Source organism: Pelophylax lessonae (genome assembly GCF_965119305.1).
Source record: "Pelophylax lessonae genome assembly, chromosome: 6".
In the NCBI taxonomy this organism is placed as follows: Eukaryota; Metazoa; Chordata; class Amphibia; order Anura; family Ranidae; genus Pelophylax; species Pelophylax lessonae.
Genome location: NC_138773.1, coordinates 22,298,518 through 22,320,323, shown reverse-complemented (window position 1 = coordinate 22,320,323; position 21,806 = coordinate 22,298,518). Strand labels below are relative to the sequence as shown.

The 21,806-nt window shown below is 45.7% G+C and overlaps 1 protein-coding gene across 1 annotated transcript in view; it reads right to left on the bottom strand.

Annotated features, from left to right (window-relative positions):
- The window catches only part of LOC309558484 (uncharacterized protein), a 39,878-nt gene extending 18,672 nt beyond the window's left edge, over positions 1–21,206 (bottom strand). Inside the window, exons 1-6 of the mRNA XM_082261555.1 lie at positions 20,910–21,206; positions 20,724–20,830; positions 20,185–20,339; positions 13,785–13,881; positions 9,801–9,995; positions 7,423–7,676 (exon numbers count right to left, since the gene is read on the bottom strand). Coding sequence (XP_082117681.1) covers positions 7,423–7,676; positions 9,801–9,995; positions 13,785–13,881; positions 20,185–20,339; positions 20,724–20,823 — 801 coding nt within the window. The 5' untranslated portion in view covers positions 20,824–20,830; positions 20,910–21,206. The remainder of the gene's footprint in view (positions 1–7,422; positions 7,677–9,800; positions 9,996–13,784; positions 13,882–20,184; positions 20,340–20,723; positions 20,831–20,909) is intronic.
- Positions 21,207–21,806: the final 600 nt, after the last annotated feature.

The following is a 21,806-nucleotide window of genomic DNA, read 5'->3' as shown; positions in this document are numbered from 1 at the left end:
GGATAGTCATACCCATACTCTAAGGCCACCTTCCGCTATATCCATCTTTGCATTCTGGAGAATCTGGGGAGAAATTTCCGGTTACCTCTCCCAGATGGAGAATATAGGGTCTCCTCTCTTTTGATGAGGGAGGCATAGGCCTCATTTTGATCCTGAGCCAGGGCATAGTTTTGAGGTGGGGATAGGTCTGGGACCCGATTAGCATAGGCCTCACAGAACCCCAGATTCCTGGCGCACTGTCCTCGCACCACGGAATCCCTGGTCTCCTCATCAGGAACACTTGGACTGGCTGAACTGCTCCGGTCACTTGACCCCCAGTCCCATTCGGTCTCTTCCTCTGATTTCCACACATCCAACCCTTCCTCCAAGGATCCATACTGATGCTGGAAACTGGGAGACCCCACATTGATGACCCTAGCCTCTTCCTCACTGCTCACACTTGCAGCCCCGGTCACCGCAGGCCATCTATTCCCCTCTGCCTTGATTGAGCAGACTTTGTTGCTGCCACTGCAGCTTTCTGTACATCAGGTGGCCGCTCCCCGGCCCGCACTACCTGCATGCACACAGACTCGGAAGTTCAGGTTTCCCTCACTTTGCACACTATATCACCGGCAGATTGCATAGAGCCTAGTTCCCGTAGCACTCTAAGGATTCCTCTTCCTCTGCCCACAAAGGGTCCCGCTCCCGCAGCTGACAGGGCATGAGTTACCCCGGTCTCCCATGTCACACTCAATCTTCTGGGTTGACCTTCATTCCTCTCTACCAGCAGCAGCAGATTGCCGCAGTGCCTGCCCTGGCCCCAAACTTGCATCCGCATGGTAACACTCAGACACTGACTACATACCAGGTCCAAGTGCTCCACGCCTCCTCCGGTGCACAATGTTAATCTTCCATTGGGCACCATCTGCACCCCTGTATCCCACAGGGTCGATGTCGGCTTTCCGGTATGCGCCGCAGGATCTCCACCAACACATGGGATAGCCTCCATGCTCGGCTCACTCCGGTACTCGCCATCTTGCTCCTCCTCACATGTGTCTCCCTCTCAACCCCACCCAAATGCCGAAGTCATTTATGGACTCCCTACCTCTTTCCGAATTGGCTGTGCGTAGGCGGCATCTCCGCCCACGACTTTGGATTGGCAGTGGCTCCTCCTGCTAGGCAGATTTCTCCAGCTTGCGCTTTACCGCGAAGTACAGTAACCTTTTCAATACCGCTCCATCTCAGCCTGCATGGAAGTTACTGCAAAGTGGACCGTGCTCTTCAATGTGCACGCATCCAATCCTTGCCTGTACTAGGGCTCCAGCTGCGCCTCCATCACTCTGAGCCAACTTTGTTATTCAGTAGAATTGTCCCGCTGTCAGATGCACGGCCGACATTTCTCTTCTTAGCACTTGTACAGGCAAGACTTGCCATACTGTCTTGAAAAAATGTCCCGCTGTCATTAAATGCACAGTCAACAAGTTTCTTCACAGCATGCTCACTGCCACTACTTTGGAAGAATGTCCCGCTGTCATTGGATGCACGGTCAACATTTCCTGTATAGCTCTGGCACACACATCACTCCCGGCATACCGATCCACGTGCCCTGGGCCGCCATTTTCTTCGTCCACACTTGCACCATCTACTGTTAAGCAGGCACAGTCCATTTTCACAGTAAGATGCAACTCTCCCGCTCTCCAGCACATAACTTAAGTAGACAATATACAGTTCTGACAAAGGTTCTTCTGCTGCCGTTGGCAACCATCACTGTGCATTTGATTCTTCATCCAACTCTCCCTATCTCCTGTAGAGCAGGCCTCACACTTCTCTTGAGCATTAGAACAGAGAGAAAAATTACATTTTTGGAATTTTTCTTCGGCTGTTGCCGTTAGCAACAATTCCAGTAACCCAGGGCGATATCCCGGATGAGCCCCCAAATGTAGCACTGCCCCCTAGAGAGCTGCTGAGATTCAAACTTTCTGGATTCCCCTGGGTTACCCTTAGCTACTGATAGCAGAAAAATGGCATTGAAAGTTTTTGGCTCAGTCAGGGGATGTTGGTTTTTGTGTTTTTATTGACAACTTGGATAGGAAAAGGGATGAGTGGAATACTCCAGCTAGTAACTATGCACAATCTTTGGGACAACTAGCTGTAGTGTGCGGCAAGGCCGCTGCTTCACCTTGTCACCGAAGTAAATATAGTTTGAAAGGTTCCTGCTTTAATTTTTCTCTTCAGGGTTCTGAAACTGGCACCCCCTATCCTCTCAATACTGGTGTGCTGACACCTGTTCGCTGACCCTTGCTTTTGGAGTGGTCCCCTTCCTGGGCAGACCCCTGGGCAAGTTCCTCTGTACTCACGGACACTGTTTTTCCAGAGTCACCGTTGCCTCCAAACTCCACTTGTCAGCATCCACTGGACCTCTGGCTTCAGCAACGCCTTCAGATTCACCAGGCCGACTGCCTGTGACCACCTTTCCCAGCTGCAGAAGGAAAAACAGCCGTACTCTCCTCCTGCGACCTGGCTTCCCGCCCAAAGACCCCCTGCCACATGTGCCTTTGGCTTTCATAACATATCCCAGGATGCACCACTGTCTGTGCCAACCCACTGGGACAACCACAAAAGCCTGTGTGTCACTGGCTGGGTTTCCTCCACTGTCCAACAGGCTCCCCTATTGGACACAGTGGGGACACTCCCTCAGACCAGATAAATCACACATGCAACAGGCCTGACTAGAAATTTTGCTCACCTGATAAGCAGTAAGAGCAACTAGGTTTTACCTGCCACTCTCCTGATAAGCAGGCAGAGCAATTACACTCCTTACCTAGCGCCTATCTAGGAGGGTGCTACACTTGCATTGCATGTTCATACTATAGCAATCTGATCCCTGAAGGCATTAAGCTGATTATATACTGATATTCGATGCATGTGGTGATATCCTTGTTTATAGAGTGCACTGAATATTCAAAATACAGTCACTCTTTTTTTGTGCCTTTTAACCACTTAAGCCCCGGAAGATTTTACCCCCTTCCTGACCAGGGCCTATTTTGCGATTCGGCACTGCGTGATTTTAACGGACAATTGCGCGGTCGTGCGACGCTGTACCCAAACGAATTTGACGTCCTTTTTTTCCCACAAACAGAGCTTTCTTTTGGTGGTATTTGATCACCTCTGCGATTTTTACTTTTTGCGCTATAAACAAAAAAAGCGCGTCAATTTTGCAAAAATAATAAAATTTTTCACATTTTTTTTATATGAAATTCCCCCCAAAAAAAATGTAAAAATCTAAATTTTTTAACATTTTCTGCCAATTTGTTTTCTGCTACATAGGTTTGGTAAAAAAAATCGCAAAAAGCGTATTTTGATTGGTTTGCGCAAAAGTAATTGCGTTTACTAACAAAGGGAAAGATTTTTGTCATTTTTGTTGTTTTTTTTTTCTTTAACGCGTAATGGCGGCGATCTGCGATTTTTTTTGCGGTACTGCGACATTGCGGCGGACAGATCGGACCCTTGACTGATATTTTTGACACTTTTGGGGTTACCAGTGACATTACTACAGTAATCAGTGCTATACATATGCACTGTTACTGTAAAAATGACACTGGCAGTGAAGGGGTTAACTTTTTTTTGAGAGGGAGGGGTTAAGTGTGTCTCTAGGGGCGTGATTCTAACTGTGATTGGCTGTGGCTTGAGGTGTAAGAACAGTGATCAACGGTCCTACATAGTAGAACCGTGTGATCACCATTCATACACAGGGGAGAATGACAGGCGGCTTGTTTACATTAGCCGCCTGCCTTTCTCCCGGTGTAACGGACGATCGCGGGGGGTCCGTGACACACGCGCGGGGGGGTCCGTGACCACGCGGGAGCGCGCCTCCGGTGGCGCGCACTTGCTCCCTAGACCCTCACAGGCTAGCGACGTAGCCCTACGTCGCTCTGCCTGTGAGGGGCTGACTGCCGACGTAAATAGTCGTGCAGCAGTCGGCAAGTGGTTAAAGCGGTTGTAAACCGCTGGTTACTTTTGTTTTTTCTGGCCTGCAAGGTAAAGGCATAATGTGCTAGAATGCATTGCATTGGACATGCTGAATACAGAAGCGCAGTCAGGAGAAAGGGCCACAGCGTTATCACCGCATTACAGGAAGTCCTGAACGAGGTCCTTCATCGCAGGATCAGCAGAGATTTTTTTATGAAATATGCAGGTTTAAAAATATTAAAAACTGATTTCTAAAATTGCCATTGACATGTTAAAGCTTATATGGGGGTTTTATGATTAGATTGACATTAATCATATTTTATAAGTCCACCTTCCACCCTTCACAGAACAGCCACTTCCACTACAAGACTGATTGCAACTCTCAGCTGGCTTGTGGCACTGATGACACTTTTGGGTAACTTAGCCGGCTGAACTGAAGAATAAAATAAATTTGAAGCTGGAATTGAAATAAAAGCAAGCAGCTTGTATAAAGTTTCTAGGCAGGTGTTGGCTGCAGGATATCCACCAACCTGAAGGTGGCACTGTGCCCTTTCTTTAGGTTGGCGGGAGACCGTTGAGGACTAATTGTCCCCTGGTATTGGTTCCAGGCAGCCATCTTGGGAAGGATGGCATATCTTATTGGATGCCAAAATCCCATGAGATTTGGGCAGCCATCTTGACACAGAATAATATAAATACCTGATTCTGTGTCATTTTGTGTGCTCACAGCATGGGAGTGCGATAAGGACAGAGCCCCACTGTATAGAGAGAGTAGGAATAGTATTAGGAAGAGGCACCCGTCGTGGAGAGAGAGTGTTTTGTTCCCTTTTAGGGTGTCCCCTCTGCCAGCCTAATGGAATAGTCTCAAATTGGCAGCCAGATATCTGTAAGGACACGTGACGTGAGGATCTTAATGTGACCAAGCAGTATGGAGAAGTGCTCCTCTGGCATTTAGCAATCTTTAAGTTTCTGATATATTACTATTGGAAAGTACCTTGTAGATAAACAGTGCCCTCTTCTGCCTGAAGAAGTGTTTGGGTAGTAAGACCAAATCTCCTGCGCTCGAGTAAAATCTTGATGGAGTAAAAAGAGGTGCACTACAAACTAAGATGTTGAAAGAGCTATGGGTCTTGCTGCCCCCTTCAGGATCAAGGGTATCCAGAACAAACTTTTGTTTGTTTTTTATCCTCCCTTTTGTGTTCTAACAAGTGTTTCATTTGCTGTATATATTTTTGCTGATCACATAGTCCGGGCTGGCCTGGGATGATGGGTGGTTTTGGCCCGGGCTGGACAAATGTCCCTGCCCTCCTCGCCCATGTTCCTCCCTTGTCCCATAACCCCCCCCCCCTCCCCCTCCCCTTTCCCCTTCCCCTTTTGCCTTCTTTTCCTTTCTTTTCTTTTCTATGTGTTCCATCTTTTCCTCCCCTTCCCCCTCCCCCTTCCCCTCCCTTTATTCCCATTGTCCCACCTTTGGGTCTGGGGCGGAGCAGGAAGAGGTGGGGTCAGCTCCCATTTAGTCTACAGCCGTCCGGCATGTGAACCAGCAGCATTCTTTCTGGCTCTGAGGAAGGGGGTTCGCCCCTGAAACGCGTCAGCCCAGACACAGCAGCCCCATGCGACCATCTGCATGTCCATTCGCTACATTTGGGACCTTGGCTACCTTGGAGATTGTATATGCTATGTTGATGTGTGTTGTATCACACCAGCTTTGTGAGTACTTTGTACATTCTTTTAAATAAATGGTTTTATGGTAATGCACTAGGTCGGTGCGCCCCTCTTTTTTCTTTTTTTTTGTCTTTTCTACCAGTTGAAGAAGTGTTTGACCTGTATATGTGGTGTCATTGCGGTAAAATGCCTTATTTCTGTGAACAGTCAGTTTCTCAAAGTTTAAGTATCCTTGTGTGTTTACTTTATTCTTGGGTACACTGTCTAGGCCCTTCCTACAAGCTTGTATATATAACAAAAAGAGAAAGGTTGCCCTGTGGGACTTTATATGAGGTGCACACATGAGTCATTTAAGTTGTAAAATATATGTTTAATTGAAAATATATCACAAATAATTGTCACTGTAGCAATGATGCAGAGAATTACGTAGATTCTGCACCATAAACAATACATAGTAGTCATGTCATATAGTAATAAAAGTACATAGCGTAATTAGTAAAAGTAACATCACAACTCGATATAGAGATTTAGTATGCCATTGTAGCAATAGAAAATGATGGGTACAGGGGTAAAAAGCATTGTTAGAACTCTACGCGTTTCATGGGTCGTAGTATGCCCATTCATCAGGAGTAGATGCATATATCTGAAAAAGATGTAAGGGTATATGTAAAGTGGAATGGTAGCGAGTGATGCATGGTAACTCAAAAGAGCCCATATGGGGAAAACCATACTTACACCGCAGTTGGACCATCTGTGCTGGAACAGCGCTAACACATGGCGGCAGTGAACGTGTCCGGTTCAGAAGCCAAAGGGACGTAACCAAACCATTGCCCCACTGGAGACCAGGCGGGGAGTAGATGTGGGACATAAGAAGGTGATAGTCTGAATATATATCTCCAATCTACAAGTAAAAAGGGTAGGTTTTATATGTCATAATAGGATGCATGGCAAGGAGAAAATTGATAGCCAGCAAAAAGGTATGGGTATCAATACTCGAGTAAAACATTAAAAAATGAGTATAGGTAGCTTGTATATAGATGACCTTTTTTTTCCACTTGAATAGAATTAAAAGAGGCTTTTATATTGTGTATATTGTGTAGGCAGGTATGTGCTGCAGGAAATCCCCTAACCTGAAGGTGGCACTGTGCCATTACAGGTTGGCAGGAGACCATTGAGGACTGATTGTCCCCTGCTATGGGCTCCAGACAGCCAGGAAGAAATATAAATACTGGGTACTTCTTGGTATGAATATCCTCTTCATCCTCTAACACCCTACTGTCAAACTGGCAGCTCAGGGGCTACATGCAGTCCTTTGGCACCTAATTCCAAGGGGCTTTGGGAGCAAACAATGTGGAAGCATTGATCTGTAAAGGGGTGGTAATAGTCATTATCTCTGGCAGTCTCCAGTCTATGAGTCTCTGAAGTTTATCCCCAGTCTCCAATATTCCTATAGTATTTCTGCAGTTGCTGACAACTTTTGTTAGTATAACTAAAAATGATGTGCCTTTAGGTGATGTTAGGGGGTTCAATTGAGGCCCCATATCAAGTAAGTTGACCCCAATTGCTCTATCAAGACAGCTCTGGCCTCTTTCACATGGAGGTGGGGAAGGGTCCTCAGTCAGACACATGTAAGCTCCATGCGTGGAGTTGTTTGTTGACAGGCGTAAATAGAAGTCATATGAGCGTTTTTTTTATTTATTTATTTACACCATTAACCAGATTTTGTTGACACAAATTCCACTGGATTTTATAACGATGACACAAGCAGCGCCAACTTGAAACCTCTCCATGGACGGAACCATTTCAGGCTGCCGGCACAGATGGCGCTATCTTCATCACTGTCTTCTTGTAGGAATAGTAGTATCCTTTAGCACTGTTCCAAACCAGGCCCGTAGCGTACTCCGTGGTGGTGCCATTCTGATATTTTCCATTTAGGTTGGCACCGTGACAATTGCTGTACCAGAATCCTCCATGATACCTCTCTGCACAGTTGATAGTGTGTATATCTCTGTCATTATCATATGTGGAGAAATTCATGCCAATGTGACTATGCATTGCATTTCCTGCAGAAAAAAAAATGCAACGTTTAAAAAACATGCTTGAAAAGACAAAATGGTCCTGTCTCAAACCTCACCTATTCCAGGTAATTATGTGATGGAATAAATAAACCTCACCTATTCCAGGTAATTATGTGATGGAATAAATAAACCTCACCTATTCCAGGTAATTATGTGATGGAATAAATAAACCTCACCTATTCCAGGAAATTATGTGATGGAACAAATGAGTAAACTTAACTTTGGTGCAAAGCGCAAATTAGGATGATCAGTAGATGCAGATATACCAGCAGGCCAATCAAAACATTTTCTGTGGTCCACTCACACATGTGCAGCTCTATGTGTAGTGTGTTGCAGTACAATTAATTCAGATTGCCCTCCCCCCCTTCCCCCAAATGCACTGTACAGTAGAGCATACCTCCCAAAGATACAGGATTCCACATGTAGCACCCTCTTTGTTTGGCTCTCCTGTAATCAGAGGAGCAGGGGTTGATTATCTAGGGCTGCTCAGTGTTTTACAGGCTGATGATCGGTTACTCCCTCCTGTCTTCTAAAAGTATAGTGGAAGAAAGGACAAAACAAGCAGCCTTATATATTTTATTTCACACAGGGGCCCAGAGACAGCAGAACACAAGTGAACTGGATAGGAGGAGTGGCGGGGGCAGCATACAGAGGAACCAATCTCCTTCATTTTCTTCCTTCAGGTACAGGAGGAAAAAGGAGGACAGTGATTTCTCGACATGCTGCCCCCACCGTCCCTCCTATCCAGGTGTATAGGGGAGCCACACAGGCCCCCTGGAGCATGGGGCCCGGTTGCAATTGCAACCCCTGTAGTTACGCCCCTGGCTGATACAGTGACAGGGTCTACATTACTTTGAATTGGGTGAGAACGATATACTTCCTATGCTTTCTCAATGCAAGGACCACTGATGACTACCATTGCCTGGTGTGGACACTCTGCTAGCACTGGAGCCACTCTGCACTCCTACGCCTTGTGTTCACACTATCAGGGGCACCAAGTCAGAGGTGTAACAGATGCCTTTTTCATCATATCAGGCTCTGCTACCAAGTACGAGATGCAATCACTCACAGGTGATTGTTGTATGAACGATCACATGGAAGTGGCCACGATTAGCTGCCGGAGCTGGCAGCCTCCCATTGCTTTCAGTGGGGCTGCCTCCTGCAGCTTATCGCCGGAACCCCTGCTGGGATTCTCACATGTAAACGTTGTCAGCATAAGTTTGAATGTGGCCTTACAGGATCTCTTGTCAAACATGGGACCCAAGCTCTGTCAATAGGGACAAACAATAGCGTGATCTTTTAACACATTCAGCCTATGGCATGTATGATAATACAGTGCCATCTAGGGTTTGCAGTTAGAAACAGATTTCCTCAAAGAAACTGATGTAAGAAGATGATGAAAATAGATAGGGCTATGCCAATATGGGAATGGCTGACAAATGCTAACATTAAGAAGCCAGCAGCACCAACTGGAAGGTTGATTTTACCTGGGAATGATCCCAAATCCACACTATAAGAGAACCTGGTCAACATACCGCTTTCTTTGGAATGCTTTATGCCTGGAGTCCTGTATAAGGAGGTGATTGTGGACCAGCTATAACAGAAGCTACGTGATTTTCGTGTCCCCCTACCACTTACACAATGTTCATTTGCTAGTAAAGACTAGTTAACTTGTGTATGTGTATGCATGTTTGCGAGACTCTGTATATCCCCTATTGTTTTTCCTACAACTGTAAGTTATTTGTATAAGCAACATTCTTGTTTAGTAAAAGCACACGAATAAGCTACAGGGTTTTTTGTTCCCTTGCTTTACTGAAAAGTAGCTGAAAAGATACAAGCAAGACTTACACATTCATTCTAAAACCGAAAAAAGTGCTTTTAGGTTGAAATCTGTGCAATAATATATAGGGGTTCCCTGCCCCATTTGAAATGTATTGTATATCTGGTGATGTCTATTATGCATATAAAAAGAACACTCTCCATGCAAAAGAATACTCTCCATTCAGCCAGTGTTTTGGTAGAAATGTATCCAAATATTGGTTGAGCCCCATTTGAACTGCGGAAACAGTAACAATGTAGAATGTAATCATAAAAAAGTATTTTCTATACCAATAGGTTTGGTTGGATCTCCCTCTGTAAATCCCTCAATGTGCAGTTTGTAGCCATCTTCCTCTGGATTGATGGCCAGACGGGAGAGGGAGAAGTTGTCATAGGTTACATAGCGAGTGACATTGTCCCAATCCTCCAGCTCTATCCTAAGACGATAGGATTTCTTCAGGGTTAGGAGGTAAATGTTCTGCAGACCTGAAGTGGAAAAACACAAGCAGTTACCCTGAGAATTGTGGTCTGAAAACACGTGAGGTTGCCCAGCCTACACGTCTAGGAATTGTACTTATTGTTCTGGACTACTTGGCCCATGACTACACGGAGTTCAGGTGTGTACAGTGAAGAGTACTGTTAATCCTACAATATACAAAGACATGGTAAAAAATTGTGAAAACAGTTTGGTGAAGGCTCTTTCTGTTCCATCATGACAGTGTCCTCCTGTACAAAGCCAGGGCCATAAAGACATGGTTTGATCAGACTGATGTGGAGGAACCTGAATGGCCTCTACAGAACCTTGACCTCAACCCTACTGAACATCTTTGGTAGGAATTGGTGAACTGATGGTGAGCCAAGTCTTTTTTGTCCACATCTGTACCTGACCTCACAAACAGGCACACATTTCTATAGACACACTTCTGTAAAAGCCACCCCAGAAAAGTGGAGGCTGTTAAAGGGGCAAGGGGCAACTCCATATTAATGTCCATTGTTTTGGAATGGGATGTTCAAAAAGCTCATATACAGTTGGTGTTATGGTCAGGTGTCCACAAGCTAATGACTTTATAGTCTAAGTTAATGATTTGACAGCCCTTAATTTAAACTTTATGCAGCTGTTGCAAATAACCACTGTAATGTGTCTATTTATCAAATGTTTAATTCCTAAAATGGTCAGCTTCCACTAGTGGCCATAATGTGATATTTTTCTTAATTATCTCTGTAGCACTTTCCTAGGTAGGTGCTAGAGAGAGAGAGTATAGTATTTGGCTCTGTCTGCTTATCAGAGGAGCAGCAGGCAAATTCTAAATTGCTCTTTGCTTAACAGGGACCAGGATCTGTGAGTTAGGTCTGCTCATGGTGCTCAGTGTGTGATTCCTCTGGTCTAGGGGAGTGTCCACACTGGTCCAATAGGGAGGCATATTGGACAGTGAAAGGAACCAGGCCAATGGGTACGCAGTAGGGATCGACCGGTTATCGGCAAAGCCGATATATCGAGGGCCGATATGCACTTTCCCCGATATATCGGAATCAGCCCCAGAGGTTACCGATATTGCCGATATTTTGGGAAAGTGCATGTACCGGAGTGATGACTGCAGCTAGAGGCATCACCCCGGTACCGGTGACCATAGCCGAGGGTCGGCTGCCTTTTAATGACAACTGATGCAGCTGAGAAGCCACTCGGCTGTCATTACAAGGAGCGGGTCTCCCATCCCACCGGGATATCCGGGCAACCAGCCTGCACGGCCGCTGAAGACCCGATCAAAGTCGCATTCGGCTCTGATTGGGTCTCCATGCAAAAACCTGGAAGTGATGTCATGACTGTCATGGTACTGTCTGGCGCCAGATTTAAAAAAATCACAGTATTCAAAACGGCCAAACTTGGCATTTTTAATGCTTTTAAGTGCAGAGGAGGGGTTTGGGGGTCTTTTAGACCCCCAGATCCCTCCACAAGAGTACCTGTCAGGAAAAAAATATTAAAAACATTTTTTTTTTAAATGTACGAAAATATCGGCGCATATCGGCCGATACCGATATGCATTGGCCAAAATATCGGTATCGGAAACTAAAAACCGATATCGGTCGATCACTAGTACACAGGCTTTGATACAGCCTCAGTGATTGGCACAGACTGGTTGTCTAGGTGCATTCATGTATAGTCCCGGAAAGGAGGGTGGTGGCTGCCTCCTCCTCTGTAGCTGTTGGTGTGTGGTCGCAGGCAGTCCGCCTGGTGGACCAGAAGGAAGGAGCTGAACCCAGAGGTCCAGGAGAACTGACTGGAGGGGTTGATACACTGGAGACCCTGGAAAAACAGTATCGTGAGTAGAGGGGGATCGTTTCTATGGGCCTGACCTGAGAGGGGGGCCACCCTAGAGTGGAATAGTCAGAGGGCAGGTGTCAGCTGGTGGAGTGAAAGGGGGTGCTAGGCGAGTACCCTGAAGATAGTTATCTAATCAAGTCTTAATCTTAAAGTTAATCTAGTGGCAAGGTGAACCAGCAGCCTGGCTGCATCTACAGATAGGAGTACTCATCTTTTGTGAATAGTTCAATTCTGGAGCATCCTACTCTTCCCTTTTCCTATCCCTATTTAAAATAAAACCACAAAAACAACTACAACCCCTAGACCAGTGATGGCGAACCTTGGCACCCCAGATGTTTTGGAACGACATTTCCCATGATGCTCATGCACTCTGCTTGAGCATCATGGGAAATGTAGTTCCAAAACATCTGGGGTGCCAAGGTTCGCCATCACTGCCCTAGACTGTTTGTTGACTGAGCCAGAAGAAAAGAGTTAGGCCTCTTTCACACGGTCCGCCTCCGCAGGCGGATCCGTGTTGCTCAGCGGGGATCGATCCGCGATCCCCGCTGAGCCGGGCGGATGAGAGCTCCGTCTCCGCTTGCAGAGCGGAGAGGGAGGTGTCTCAGCACCCGCTGCCCTCTATGGGGGATCGGAGGAGAGCGGACCGCTTGTCCGCTCTCATCAGATCTGCTCCGCTCCGATTACTGAATGGATGGAAAAATAGGGTTTCCATCCGTCCAGATTTCAGCACAGGATCGGATGCGGATGGCAGCGGGTGTCAGCGGAGGTGACCTCCACTGACACCCGCTGCCCCATAGAGCTGCATGGAGGATCCGATCAGATCCGCCTATAAAACTGACAGGCGGATCTGATCGGACCGCCCGTGTGAAAGAGCCCTTAAATTGTGCATGCTGCAATGGTAACCCAGGGGAATTTGAAGGTGTAATATCCAGCAGTCCTCAAAGGGGCAGTGCTACATCTCTATCAAGAAAATATCAAATTTTGGTCACTCGATGGGGCTAACAATCATAGGAAATAATATTTTACACACTCTGCAGGAATTATTTGTGACAGTTGCATAAATAGACCCCATGATGTCAGAAGTTATTGGTGGATGGAGAAGGAAAGGCAGCAGAAATTCAACAGAAATTTATGATTTTGAAGCTGAATGTTTTTATTACCTAAAGTCATTGTTTAAATGGAACCAAGCACCTAAAATTTGTCTATGTCAGCTCAGATACTTTATGATGCATAGGAATGTTAGAGTTCCACCCATTTTCGTAACTTTAGCTGTATGTAATCCCCTTTAAAACGACTTTTACCAATGGAAACTTTTTTTTTTTCTTTTGCTAGTAAATACCTTATTTTCTGGTTTATTCCTCCTCTCCTCACTTCCGGCTCCGATCGGCGATGACGTCATTCGGCGATTCGCAGTGTCTGCTGGGATGTATTCCATGCCAGAAATCTCGCAGTATTACCCAGAAGCTGAGCTGTACTGTGTGCATTGAGGCCTTCTCTGCCCCGCCTCCGCCCCGCCTCCTCTCAGTGAGCTCAGTGAGGATATAATGCTTTCAGTCCTCGCTCACTGAGAGGAGGCGGGGCGGAGGCGGGGCAGATAAAGGCCTGAATACAATACATACAGTACAACTCACTGAGAGGAGGCGGGCGGAGGCGGGGCAGAGAACGGCCTGAATACGCACAGTACAGCTCAGCTCCTGTGTAATACTGCGAGATTTCTGGCATGGAATACATCCCAGCAGACACTGCGAATCGCCAAATGACGTCATCGCCGATCGGACCCGGAAGTGAGGTGAGGAGGAATAAACCAGAAAATAAGGTATTTACTAGCAAAAAAAAAGTTTCCATTGGTAAAAGTCGTTTTAAAGGGGATTACATGCAGCTATGTAATCCAACATATTAAAAATGGGTGGAACTCTACTTTAAGCAACCTAAAAGATTAAGACTTTAGTCTTTACCCAGCCAATACTCTCCATCCGCTTTTCCAAACCCGGCTTTATAGTCTTTCCAACCTCTATAAAAGTCCACCTTTCCATCAAACCTCTTCTGAAAGACCTGCAACAACACATGGGCATAAAAGTAGATTTTAAGCAAAAAAAAACTTTTTTTTAGCTGCAGATAGATGGATTATAATTTTATAGTTGAAGCATAGGTGTGCGCAGCCTATGGCATTAGGGTGTGCACCCCAAAGCTCAAACACATATGTGTGTGTGCATGTGTATATATACTGACAGTGTCCGTAGGCAGAGATTGGTGTCAGTAGGGCAGTGGATGGTGACTGTAGTTTTTTTATTAATTTTTTAAAAATAATTTTTTAGTTTTATTTATTTTTATTATTTTTAGAGTCTAAACAGGGGGAATTTGCGCCCCATAGAATGATTAGGGTGTGCCCAGGCACACCTGGCACACCCTGTGCGCACACCTATGAGTTGAAGAAGGATTAGCATTCCAGCTGAGTTTTTACATGGGGCTCCTTCAAAGAGATTTCCCCTCACTTCTGATGACAATAGTTTTACTAGACAGAAAATGAGGGGAAAAACTGCAACAGGGACACATACGGCAATACAAATCTCCAGAACAACGTACTGAAAGAGGTGCTGAGCATTTTTAAACTTGCATGTGTAGTCAGATGAAGGAAAAATTTAAACAAGCTCAATAGCTCTGGTGAGGCGGCTCCCAAACAACACGGCTTTCCTCAATTGACACCAGACTGTAGCCCAAACCATAGTAATACAGAAAGGCGCACCAGGTCAAAACCAGATAAAAGAGTCCAAGATTGTTTTAATTGTTGGTAAAAAAAGTAATAAAAAAACAGTCAGCATTTATTAGGAGCAAGACCACCCCTCCCCCTTCATTGGGGCTCAACACAGGATGGGATTAGGATGGACTCATAAAAAAAAAACAATCGTTTAAAAATTTACAAATTTTATTTCATAGATAACACAATGTACAATCATGCGGTATGAAGCTTGATGGTACAACCGTTTCTATATGACTGGTTACCACAGGCAACCCGGTGACTAGAACAGGCAGGAGAAAACCCAACGCGTTTTGATAATTTTTGTTGGGTTCAATCTCTTCATCAGGGGTACCAGACTACCTTATACATTAAGTCTGTCCGGGACAGAGCAAAATTCAATTACATATTCATTATATTCACATTATATTCACATTGTATAACATGTATCACATTTACCAAAACATCATATGCACAAGGTTGTACTAACCAGGGCTTTTTTTCTCAGTGAATAGGTGCAGGAACTCCCCCTTTTAAGTTACTTTGTGTCTCCGCCCCCCTACCCACCTCCGAGCACTAACCCTTGATTTCACCCCTTCCAACCTCCAAGCATTGACCCTTGGTTCCACCCCCTTCCAACCACCGAGCACTGACCCTTGGTTCCACCCCTTCCAACCTCCGAGCACTAACCCTTGATTTCACCCCTTCCAACCTCCGAGCACTAACCCTTGATTTCACCCCTTCCAACCTCCGAGCATTGACCCTTGATTTCACCCCTTCCAACCTCCGAGCATTGACCCTTGGTTCCACCCCCTTCACACCTCCAAGCATTGACCCTTGGTTCCACCCCCTTCCAACCACCGAGCACTGACCCTTGGTTCCACCCCTTCCAACCTCCGAGCACTGACCCTTGGTTCCACCCCTTCCAACCTTCGAGCACTGACCCTTGGTTCCACCCCTTCCAACCTCCGAGCACTGACCCTTGGTTCCACCCCCTACCCAGCTTCCAGTACAGCCACTTTTAGAGAATATAGAGGCAAGTATAATTTTGTATTGGAATGTATAGGATTAGGTTATGATAACAAGAAAAGCAATAAAATAGATCCCCCACAGCCATCAGCAATAGACCCCCCCCCCCCAGCAGCAATAGACCCCCCAGCAGCAGCAAAAGATCTCCCAGCAGCCAACATCAATAGACTCTCTAGAAGCCAGCAACAGTGGACCCCTCCCTAAACAGTAGATCCCTTCTAGCACCAATTAACCCTCAGTATTAAAAGATCTTCCACGAACAACAATAGATTGCCATGCAAAAATAGATCCCCTCCAGCAACAATAGATCTCCCAGCAGCCAGCATCAGTAGACCCTCCAGCACCCATTGGAGGAGCCGGAACTGCGTTCCCCGCGTTCCCGCTGAAAAAAAGCCCTGGTACTAACCAATAGAGGGAGTACCAAGCAGAGAACCGCATACTATTAAAAACAATATTGCTGATCCTTGGCAACACACCACACCATGGAGAAACAGCCCCCCAGATGGAACACCAGCGACTGGTAAAAACCTGGCCCACAAGGGGTACAAAAAGGGACCCACACCACCTGGTATAATGAAGAGAAAACTGGGCTGTAACAATCAAATTATATGGATACTCCCAACATCCTCTATAAGGAATCTGAATAAAAGAACCCACCTCCAAAATCTCTGAAGTGAAAATGGGTCTAAGGCTGGGTATACCACAGTAACAGAGTACAGGGAATGGTGCAGTCTCTCTAGAAATAAAGATAATGAAGAATGCCAAGAATAAGCCAAGAATGAGCACCTTTTCCTATTGTGCGTTAGGGTAGAAGATACCCAACCCCTGCTGGTTTTGCTGACAGTGGCTTATACAATCGACTTTTTCTATGCTCATTCTTGCCATTCTTCATTATCTTTATTTCTAGAAAGGCTGCACCATTCTCTATACTCTGTTACTGTGGTATACCCAGCTTTAGATCCATTTTCACTTCAGAGATTTTGGATTTATATTCAGATTCCTTAGAGAGGATGTTGGGAGTATCCATGTAATTTGATTGTTACAGCCAGGGCCTTTTTTCAGCGGCAACGCAGGGGGACGCAGTTCCGGCACCTCCAGCACTGAATGCATGTAATGGCAAGGTTTTCTGGGGTATGCTGCAGGGTCTATTGATTGAGGTCTATTGTTGCTGGTGGGGGGATCTATTGTTGCTGAAGGTGGGTCTTATGTTGCTGCGGGGTCAGTTGTTGCTAGGAGGAATCTACTGTTGAGGTAGGGGTCTTTTGTTGCTGGCTGCTGGGGGTCTATTGATGCTCTCTGTGAGTATATTTTTTGTTGCTGCTTGGGGTCTATTGTTGCTGGGGGGTGGGAGTATATTGTTGCAAGCGGTCCATAGTTGCTGGGGGGATCTATTGTTGATGGGGGGGGGGTATATTGTTGCTTGCTGCTCATCGACAAATTCCATACAAATTACCTAGCACCACAAATGTTTGTATTCTCTAAAAGAGGCAGTATTGAAAGGTGGGTAGGGGTTGGAACCAAGGGACGGTGTTCGGAGGTGGATAGGGGGTGGAGACAAGGGGTGACTCTGAAAGGGGGAGTTCCTGCACCTATTCTCGGAGAAAATATGCCCTGATTACAGCTAAGTTTTCTCTTCATTATACCAGGTGGTGTGGGTCCCTTTTTGTACCCCTTGTGGGCCAGGTTTTCACCGGTCGCTGGTGTTCCATCCGGGGGGCTGTTTTTTCATGGTGTGGTGTGTGGCCAAGGATCAGCAATATTGTTTCTAACAGTATGCGGTTCTCTGCTTGGTACTCCCTCTATTGGTTAGTACAACCTTGTGCATATCATGTTTTGGTAAATGTGATACATGTTACACAATGTGAATATAATGTGAATATAATGAATATGTAATTGAATTTTGCTCTGTCCCGGACAGACTTAATGTATAAGGTAGTCTGGTACCCCTGATGAAGAGATTGAACCCAACAAAAATTATCGAAACGCGTTGGATTTTCCCCTGCCTGTTCTAGTCACCGGGTTGCCCATATAGAAATGGTTGTACCATCAAGCTTCATACCGCATCAGTTTTTATGATTGTACATTGTGCTATCTATGAAATAAAATTTGTAAATTTTTAAACTATTGTTTTTTTTTTTTTTGCCCTGAAAATCCCACCCCAAGGGGGACAAACCTTACAATTTTTCCGAGTTTCTGGGATGTGGGCAGCCTACTGACAACAAAACAACCTTTTCCTTCCTTACTCTATTCTACTTTAACTCAATCACAAGCTGTATTGAGCTTCCTATGGCAGGGTGTGCTAGAGTTAACTTTCTGTGTTAAGGATATTTAACACTTGGCCCATCAGCAAGCTTTGGAGAGCCTGCTGTGCATGTTGGGAGAGCTATTAAGTACCGGAGGCACTTCCTGGCAAAGATTCTTCTCCTCCAGGGTTGCTGCTGTGACACCAGTCTTTATTTAGGCCTTGGGGTCAAGGGTGTAGAGAGCTACTGGGATCTCCCCTTATGGGAGGCCTTCCTGAAGATATTTGCTGCTGTGGTGGTGTGCTAGAGGCCTGTTGGATGCAGACTGCAGAGGTCCCCCATATACAGGTGCTGAGAGACTGAGTAGAAGAGTAACACAGGAACCTCTCTATTGCTGTCCTGCCTCTGAGATACCACTAGAACTTCACATGTCAAGGAGCCAAACAAAGACTCAAGGGTTGATTTACTAAAGGCAAATAGACTGTGCAATTTGCAAAGTGCAGATGCCCTCTGCAAGTGCAGTTGCTCCAGAGCTTAGTAAATGAGGTAAGGCTTCACTTTGCAAATCACGTACAAGGAAAATAAAAAAAAAACAGCATTTTGTTTTCAAATTATTGGATGATGGAAGTCATTAGAGCTTTTTCATTTTTTTTTTCATTTCATTTCATTTTTCATTTTCATTTACTAAGCTCTGGAACAGCTGCACTTGCAGTCTTTTTACCTTTGGTAAATCAACCCCTCAGTAACCAGCCAATATCGCCTAATGATGATGAGATCCAGAAAGCTAGAAAGTCAAGAAGATCAGAGACATGCACATGCAGTGGCTGCTGGTACATTGGGGGCGCCCCTATCCATGCGTCCGGCCCCCTAATCTACATGCAGGGCGCTGGACGCATGGAGTTCAATGGTTTTTTTTTTAATCACCTGATTAGAGCCAGAGGCTCTAATAGGCTTCAGAAAAGGGTGGACCCGGGGCGCAGAGCAGTGCGCCCGAGCCCACCCATTGTGTGACAATAGCGAATGAAAATTCGCTATTGTCACACGGATCCTCCTCCTGGCCAATCAGGAAGCGGGTCCGAGACCCGCTTCCTGATTGGCCGAAATGCGAACACATGCCATTGGCCGAGGAGGAGGCGGGAGGAGTTGAGGAGACGCGGGGGACTGAGGAGAAGCCGCGGCTGCAGGTAAGTATCTCTGCATTGAAGGGGGCACGGCACGCTGGTCACTGCATTGATGGGGGAACGCTGGTCACTGCATTGATGGGGGCACGCTGGTCACTGACTTTATGGGGCCACGCTGGTCTCTCTGCATTGAAGGGGGCACGGCACGCTGGTCACTGCATGGAAAGGGGGCACGCTGGTCACTGCATTGAAAGGGGGCATGCTGGTCTCTGCATTGAAAGGGGGCATGATGGTCATTGCATTGATGGGGGCACGCTGGTCACTCTGCATTGAAGGGGGGGGCACGCTGGTCACTCTGCATTGAATGGGGGCACGCAGGTCACTGCATTGATGGGGGCACGCTGGTCTTTCTGCATTGAAAGGGGGCACGCTGGTCTCTCTGCACTGAAAGGGGGCACACTGGTCTCTCTGCTTTGAAAGGGGGCACGCTGGTCTCTCTGCATTGAAAGGGGGCACGCTGGTCTCTCTGCATTGAAAGGGGACACACTGGTCATTCTGCATTGAAAGGGGGCACGCTGGTCACTCTGCATTGAAAGGGGGCATGCTGGTCACTCTGCATTGAAAGGGGGCACGCTGGTCACTCTGCATTGAAAGGGGGCATGCTGGTCACTCTGCATTGAAAGGGGGCACGCTGGTCTCTCTAAATTGAAAGGGGGCACGCTGGTCACTCTGCATTGAAAGGGGAATACTATACCTTAATTACTGAGGGCCCCTTTCACACTTTTGTGACCTCAAAGTCACGCAATTCTTTACAGCGTTTTTTGCCGCAAAGCAATGCCTATTACATTTTTCTGTTTGCGCCCCCTCCCCCCCCAAAAAAAAAATGTTTAGCACCAGCCGCCACTGTGCACATGTGCAATAAACCTTCAAACCCAAAAAGACCTTCAAAAATAAAAGTGACTGGTGGCATCATTTAAACCAATGCGAGGACAAGAATTCAACCTGAGAGGAACTGGACACTCATTAGCACCAAGGAAAACGCTTGGATGAGCAGGGAATTGTCTTCAACATTACAGAACAAGTCTAGTTGAATTGGAATAACCACTGCTAGCTTTACTGGGATCTAGAGGAATGAAAACTTCAAAGACATCCAACAAAGTCAACACAATTCAAAATAGTTGAGAGGATGATAACGGTTGGGATCAGAGTTGGGTTAGTGAGTACTCACCGTCCAGGGTCCATCTTTTCCCGTCATATCACAGTACACAGGTATGGGGGTTTTGAGTCCCCCGGGGTAGATGAGATATACTCCATTTGCCTTCAGATCTTGAGCCCACACATCAGAGCAGTCATGGGGGTAACAACTTTCGGAACAAATATTAACTGGAAACAGAGGATGCAGAATGCATGAATGTAGACCTCAACTCAAAAAGTGAATTTTGCCGAGTTATATGGAACATTTGAAACGTTTATTGTACATAAGCTGTACCCTGAGAAACAGAAACCATTTGTTAAAGTGTAAATGTTGGCTTTACATACAGTTTAAAAAAATACCCCTATTGAGATGCTATGGGGCTTTTTCTATAGTTGTAGCTGGATTTGGGTATAAAAATGTAACAAGCATAGACAACATGATTGTGGGTGTTCAGTTTTAGAATATCAGCCATGTTACACACGGCTTATTTAAAAACTGAAGGCAGCAAATGTTTAAAGGAGATACTGGCAAATGTAATAAAGACCATATCATAAATATCTAATTTCACATACTTCTGTCTTGGTTCCTTGGCACCTCTTCAGCAGCCTGGTAGGCTATGTGCATGATGAAGAACACAGTAATAGGGGTGAGAAATGACCTCCTTAAACCCATCTTTAACCTGGTAAGAAATGAAACGTTTAGTATTGTGCCAGTCCTCAAGGTAGCCAATAATGGCAAAAATAACTGTAAATACTCACAGAAATCAAAGTGTAGTTTCCTTTAAATTTGTGTCCTGCAACTTGTGTGAGACTCTATAAATCAGTTTGTTGGCTTGTGTCCTGATTTTAGATCTGGGTCAGTCGGTATGTTGGATTGTATTCTTCTTGTTCTGGGTCTGGATCAGTCGATATGTTGGGTTGTGTCCTAGGTCTGGGTCCGTTGATATGTTGGGTTGTGTCCTGGTTCTGGGTCCATTGATATGTTGGATTGTGTCCTGGTTCTGGGTCCGTTGATATGTTGGGTTGTGTCCTAGTTCTGGGTCTGTTGATATGTTGGGCTGTGTCCTGGTTACGGGTCAGTCGATATGTTGGGTTGTGTCCTTGGTCTGAACTCTAGCTGCTAACACACATTCTATATATACAGCGTATGTCACAATAGGATGTTGGTTTGGACACCGCATCTTGAGTAATTGCATCCTTTCTCTGAAAGCATGACTTCCCTGTTACATCTGTGTCCTGTTTACTCTGGCGTGCATTTAAGAGATCACAAAAAAGTGAGAGTTAGAATTATAATTAATTTAAAAAAAGGTTTTAATCTACTGATCAGCGATGGAATTCCACATGCCATTTAATCCACAGGTCCACCATCAGCACCAAAATGCAGGAGACATTGCACCAATCTGTTATGGAAAAACAATCTAGTAAAAGTACCTTGGGCTCCATAGTGGTTGAAGAGGATAAGGCTGGAGCCGCTAATGGACCAGTGCGGAGGCATAGCTGAACTGGACAAGGGCTGAAGGTGACCCTCAGGGTGAAATACCATGTCTACATCTCTTGCAAAGAGATCATGAGTTTGACAATTTGTTTGCAAAGTTAATGAAATGGAGAACTGTCTCCTGTTGAAGGGTGCATTGCTGTGTTCTACTATTATGGCCC